The following is a 7250-nucleotide window of genomic DNA, read 5'->3' as shown; positions in this document are numbered from 1 at the left end:
GGAGCTGAAAGGCTCACTGCTACACAAAATGAAGGCTGTGAGGAAGGTCTGCCCCCCCCCCCCCCCCCCCCCACACACCTGGGGACCAACGATGGTTACATGTCTTCAGTCACGTTTAAAGAGGCTAGTGAAAGAATTCAACTTGGATTTGAAGAATCCTTTGATTCCGCTGCTCTCTTTGACTAAAAGGCGTCTTTTCAGAGTCTCAATCACAAACTCGATGACTGAGGGAGTCTGTGACAGCAGGCTCCTCCAAAGCCACCCTTCACCAAGCTTCTCACACAGGTCTTTGTGCACCTTCTTACATATCTTCCTGATCTTCTTGTCTTGTCAGATCCATTTCAATTCCAAAGGTTCTTACCTCTACCAAGAGCATGTTTTTCAAAGTTTCTATAGTGTCTTTGTAGGCTTCATGGGACTCACTGATGGGCATGTCTTTAATTACTGTGTACCAGCTCTGACACCAGCATATCACAGGCTACTTCATCCCACTCCCGGATTGTGGGGACTTCTTCTTTATACTCAGTTTCGTCTTCAACCTCCTCGTCCTGATCAGTCAGAGGTATTTCTACTTCCTCCTCCTGCTCAGTACGTGTCTCTAAAGATGATTTCTCTTGCTCAGCTGTGTTTTCAGCAGAACAGAACAACATCTTTGCCAAACATTTGTTTAGCATTTTTCCGACCTGTTTTGCTATTTTTCTCACTCTGGCAGTGAAGGTCTTGCATCCCTCAGATTTCTCTCCACTGCTGTCATGCCCTTTGGAGAGGTCAATGTGAACTCTCTTCATTTGAGTGGCCTCTGTGACCATGAGCCCTGTCACCTGCAAACCCATCACCTCAGCCAAAGTCTTGGCAATGTTGACACCCAAGTCAAAACTTTATTTAAAACAGTAGTCTCACAAAAATGGGTCCCTGGAAGACTGTTTCACTGTTGCTTCTCGCATAGCATTTTATCTTCCAACAGTTTTACAGGGACCATATTTCCTCTGAGGACAGTTTGTTATGTATAGAGTTATGAACATATACCACTGAATGTGTACATTTCTCCAACTTTCACATTTCTCTATCAAAAATCCACAGTGCATTTTTAAAATCCAAAACTATTAGACCAATAAGTTAACCTTTGAAGTCAGCAAACTAAGTGTTTCTACAGCTTTTTGAACTGGTTATTCATAAATAAACCAGCAGGTGGCGCTTAACGACAGCATTACAGAGCAGGCCTGGCGCTGAGTGAGTTTATTATGTTTGACTTACCCTTCACGGGTTTCCATGGATCACGATTTAACTTCATTTGAAATAATAAAATAATAATAATAATAATAATAATAATATAATAAATAATAAACAATATTTAGGGAGTAAACACAAAAATTAGAATGCCTGATTATGACAAAAATATGAAATATTAAAATAGAGATATACAATATACACCTTAAATTTAGTAAACCGAGCACCTCCTGCATAGGGATACAACTGAACAAATTATTAAATACATTTAACCTTAATTAAGTTCGTTAAACAGTAAAAAAATAAAACAATTAACCAGATATAAATCCAAACACGAATATTAAACACTGTTCGGTTGCGTTATGAACGTGCAACGTTAGAAACAAATGGGACAGGTGAATTTGGACTCCGGTAACCATAGTGATACGTAAGAAACCGTCAAGTTAGAAAGACTGACGCACACCAAAAAGAGGTTTCATTTCAAAATAAAAGCACTACTCATTCCTAATCTCATTGCAGCAGAAAAAGTATTTATCACATAAAGATGCCGCAAACAGATTCCGGTAGTCAAGTATTTTATATAGCACATATAAAAACCAGCGTTACCAAGTGCTTTACAAGTTCTTTAGAATAAAAGAGGAATAATGGTTCACTAAAGGAGGCAATCAAAAAATGAACATGTAGGCTAAATAAATAAAACATTATTGTTAAAACAGAAAAGCCTGCTTAAAAATAAATAATAATAATTCAAATGATTTTGAAGATTTTAAAGAAAATGTTTATTAAGCACGCACATGCATACACGTACACACGAAGTGGACTTTAATCAGACAAAAAGTAAAAGACACACACGTTATATTTGTCTTGTTTTTAATTGATTAATTTCCTGTTAACGCCTTCATCTTTTCTTTTTTAATCTGTTTATCGTCCGGCGCATAGGGAATATTGTTTTTTATTACATTATTGTCAACAAGGCACATGATTATTTTATTGTGACAAGTATCCAAGAATAGCCGGAAATAGCGATGTTACATAAGCTAGCTTCACTGTCCTCCTCCTCCTCCTCCTCCGGTGAAGCCCATAATGTAATCTAAACTGAAGAAACTTTAAAGGAACTCGACGAGCTGTCCTTCAAGAAACTTCCGCAGCGCTTTAACGTGACCCCTGACCGTGCTATGAACACTTAACGTGACCCGTTGACACCGAGAGTCCGGGCCTGTCCGGTAACCGCTGGAAGGGAACACCGAACTGTTACTATGCACATGCTGGCGTCAAACGGATCCATAATGGACCTGGAGTCGGAGTGGGTGAAAGTAAAAGCGCACTTCTGTGGGTGAGTTTCATCACAGTGTTAGCAGACAGTAGTTAGCATGACAGGTGGGAGAGGAAGGATGGGGGGGGGGGGACTGTGACACCTGTGGAATACCTGCCGGATGTGTGAGGGTGTTATGGGTCAGTTGGTAAGGTTGGCTATCTTGGGTCAAGCTCTGTCAGTTACAGTGAGGCAACACGTCATTAACGGGATGACCTCATACGTAATTAACAGTTAGACATTAATAATAATAATTACATTTTTAATAAAAGTAAAATTAAAGGTTCGACATCCTGATGGGAATGTTGAGTACGCTACTTTATTCAACTTTAACTGTATTTCATTATTATCGTTACATTTTTCGGGTAATGGGAATTATGTCGTTGATGTTGTTGCTGTGGACCATGTTGGTGCCCTAGGCAAGATTTCAGCAGTTGCCCCTTATATTGCATCCAGTTTGACCACTAATCACAATGTTCATACACTTAAAGAAAACTGGCATACAGCTTTATATTTACCAGAATTTATTTATTTAAAAAATACTTCTAAACAAACGTGAATAAAATGGTAATAACACTAATGTTTCTTATAAATAAATACAAATAATTAGTGTAACAGAACAAACAGTATCAAACAGTGCAGGGAGCAGAAGTGGTCCCAGACGGCCCAGGGACAGCAGGGGATGGATTTAAATGTTTATGATTGCATCTGGAGAGAGAAGATGAGCATTTGTGAAACAAATTGGATTTTATAATGTAGTGTTTTATTTAAATATTATTTTCTGTTCCGAGCAGTACAGAAACTTCAGCATAGTTTTTCAGGTGAGCCCAAACGTTTTCCTTACAACCAGACCTACAGCATGCACACATATCTATTCAGTGAGGACTTCATGCACAAAATGCATTCGTGCTATTAAACATAAATACTCTAAAGGCAAGTGCTTAAAACTATTAATGACAACAGGAGGTGGAAAATAAACAGAGGTGTCCAACAACATAGCCTACTTCAGAAAAGAAGAAGTGTATTTCTTACACTGGTTATTTTCTTAAAAAGAATAATCTTTACCTAATGAATGTACAGGAAGTTCGCTGACATTTGAAGCCAATTTTTAACGTTGTGGCCGAAGCTAGTATTGCTGCAGCATGTGACGCAATTGGACCCAAAAATACGGGAATCCATTTCAACTCTAACTTTTACCACAGACTTTACCTACTTCTACTTGAATTAAGAATGAGTATATTGATGCGTCTGTTGCAGAGACACAGATAGTATCCTGGTATATTTTTTATATTAGCCAATAATGTTGCCTTGATAAATGAATCATAGAACTGAATTGTGACGGAGTGCATGTTGTGTGGATTAACAGTATCAGGGTCCAGTGAGCCTGGCAGACTCCTGCTCCTCATGATTAGCAGAGAATGAAAAGCCAGCTTGTTAATTAATCCAGTCAGTATGCTAAAAGAAACTCATGGTTCAAAGGACCAATCAGTAAGATATGCAGTGAATGAAATTATAAACTGACCTTACTAGGTAGGCAGTTTTAAGGCACCCCCACACAGCCGTTTTGGACGCCCCTCGGTTTGCCAGATATGAAAGCAGTTATCAGGTCAAACCAACAGGTGTTGCAGTGATGGAAGCGGGCGAGAGAAGTGGTTCAGATAGAAGTGATTGTACCCGACCTAAAAAGCCTCTGCATGTTTCTAATAAGCTCCACGAACAGAAACGTGCTCAAACTAGGATCAATATTGGAGATGCTTTTGAAAAATGGAGAGAGGTTAGAACGCAGAAAGGTTTACAGACCCATGCAGAGCTGGATAAACACTGAAGCTTCAGTGTCCACCACATGGCAACCTGTGTGAGCATCGACTCTAGAGAGGAGGGGAGACAGCTCTCTACAATGTTTAGAATTGGGACCCATTTTAAACACTAGGTGTCAGAGTTACATACTGCTCCTTTAAGTAATGTTGAATAACATCTTGTTATGCCGCTCTGTTTGATGTAATGATCAGACATCTTTAATTACTTTGATTACACTTCATTGAAAACCTCCAATGAGTGTGCGATGGATTAGCTTCATCCTGACGGTTGTATCACTCTGCAAGTATTTTAAACTATTTACAGTCTTATAGTAAACTGATGTCACCGGTATTTATAATTAATCTATAACCCATAAAAAGGAGTAAACAAAACTAACAATGAACAGTCCCTACTCCCTACTGACTTCACTCATGGCCACGGGTTATTTTAATGTCATCTAAGTCATCACATGGGCTCTGTACTTTCTACTCTACTGGCTTTAAAAATCAAAGTCTGTTAAGTTCAGATGTATGTTCAAAGATCTTTGAGAGTCAGCACTTAAGACAGGCCGAGCCTTGAAGTATTTGCTCCGCTCACAGAGGGAACGGTCTGAACAAGAGCATAAACATGTTGACCTTTGAACCCTCTAATCAGAATATTTATGTCCCTTTGACCTCAAATACTGAACAACTGTCCTTGTGTGCTGGTTACACCTCCTACACCTGATACTGACTGTACCAGGTGACCTCTCAATCACAGGAACGTTAACAATAAGGAGAAGCCTCTGCGGGCAAATTACAACTAGGGGGGCTGCGAGCTGAGCTGCTGCTAACGTTAGCTCAGTCTGTTTGTTTGTGTTTTGCTCATCATTTGAGAAGTATTACCTTTTTATTTTCAGTTCCTGAGATTTTAGAAATGTTAAATGATACAAAAATGTTCCAGGAGCATCAACTTACTAAAGTATACATTTAATGACAACGAGTATAAAAAATACCATCGAGATAAGCAGCTGAAAAAATGTAGAAAAGTTTATACAACATCACCGATCAGGTTACAGTAATTCTCTGATTTAAATACAAAAAATTACTGGCTTCTGTGTGTGTGTGTGTGTGTGTGTGTGTGTGTGTGTGTGTTCTGACTTGTGTGGTTGTTAACAGTGTGGAGCAAAGCCTGCTGGGAAGCAAGCTGTCTCTGCTCCACCTTGTCAGAGTCCAACACACACTCGCCATAAACACACACGTACACACACATACCTAATGCCACACACAAACACGGCAGCGTGTTTCAGGTGTTTTACAGATTTACACACACACACACACACACACACACGCACACACACGCACACACACACACACACACACACAGACACACACACAGACACACACACACACACCCGTATTCAGTTGTTTTACAGATTTAAACACACATACTGTCTGCATGTCTCAGCATTTACACACCCACAGTCCCCCACACACATACAACACACACACACACCCACACACACACACACACACACACACACACACACACACACACACACACACAGACACACACACACACACACACACACACACACACACACACAGACACACACACACAGACACACACCCTTATTTAAAATAATCATGCCCTGATAAGAGTGTTTGAAGGTCAGCTGTGATATGAACCTTTGTGCTTTCTCCTTCTCCTTCTTCTTTTTTATGTTTTTCTAGTCTTACAGCTTCTTCCTCTGTGACATAAAGTTATGCTGTTATTAAAACATGTTAGGCTTGTTGATAAAACCAAAATCAATATGGGATCTGGACAAATCGATGTTGAGAATATGATACGTATGTGTAAGGCAATGCAAGCTGCACAAAGCATTTGCAATAACTAATGGCTGCAGGTAACAGGTGGGGATATTGTGTCCATATCCTCTTACTGTATTATATCCAAACTGAGCAAAACTTAAGTCATCATATTGTTTGCGTTGAATTAAACTGAAATAACATTGAAGTTATGTAAAAAAAGCTAAAAATGTATGCTTTGCTATTTTTTTCCGCAATACATCGAACAAGAAAAAATGCTGTTTTTTTTATGGAGTTTGGATTAGGGTTGTTTTAACGATACCAGATATTTGAACTTCAATACAATACTATTAAAAATCAAAAGTCCTAGGCTAATACTAATAACGTGAAATTTATTGTTTTTAATTGACAGACTTTGCACGCTAACCCCTGCACACTGTTTAATTTGCACACATACCTTCCTGAAATGTTGGAGACGTGTTTGTGGAATTTAGACAGCGCTCTCCCTCCTTCACTCACTGCAGCTTATTGTTACAAATATGACTGAAGATCTGAAGTTTCTTTTAAAGCTTGGTTTACTATTCAATCCTATCGATGAGTAAAACAACAGATGGTATCGTTTTATAACACCTCAGTTTGGATTGAACATTTCAGGACCCCCAACACTGACAGAGTTTGCAAAACAAACCGAAGGCGTTGCTGAAGTACGAAAATCATGCAGTGCCTGGAGTGTCCACTAGAGGCTGGCTGCAGAAGCACAGGAAGTCACATACACACCCATTCTAAAAAGCCTGTTTTTACAGCAGAGATTAACATGTTTACAGCCTGGTTCAAAAAACCAAATAGGTCTGATTAGCTCATGTCTCGATCAGCACACACTGTACGGGGGGGTGAATGTTTTGATGACTCATCAGTTTTGATTTGATGAAGGTTAGGTTAGGTTAGGTTGACTGAAAGTTCAGTGGCAGCGCCCCCTGCAGGAACAGACGGGTGATGTCACTCAGGCTTCGTCTGTAAATATTTACAGTGTGGGTTCTTATCCCTCAGACTTTGTGTTTAAACTTGTTGTGCAAAGAGCAAGGAGTAAAACACACCTGAAGAGACAAAATCATCCTATAGGGGGAGCA

At 39.5% G+C, this 7250-nt stretch overlaps 1 protein-coding gene across 1 annotated transcript in view; it reads left to right on the top strand.

Annotated features, from left to right (window-relative positions):
• The first annotated feature begins 2306 nt into the window (after positions 1–2306).
• The window catches only part of prkcz (protein kinase C, zeta), an 81674-nt gene continuing 76730 nt past the window's right edge, over positions 2307–7250 (top strand). Inside the window, exon 1 of the mRNA XM_061058653.1 lies at positions 2307–2560. Coding sequence (XP_060914636.1) covers positions 2484–2560 — 77 coding nt within the window. The 5' untranslated portion in view covers positions 2307–2483. The remainder of the gene's footprint in view (positions 2561–7250) is intronic.

This window comes from Labrus mixtus, chromosome 15, assembly GCF_963584025.1.
Source record: "Labrus mixtus chromosome 15, fLabMix1.1, whole genome shotgun sequence".
Classification (NCBI taxonomy): Eukaryota; Metazoa; Chordata; class Actinopteri; order Labriformes; family Labridae; genus Labrus; species Labrus mixtus.
The sequence above is the reverse complement of the archived record's forward strand: the minus strand, read 5'-3'. Positions and strand labels throughout refer to the sequence as shown.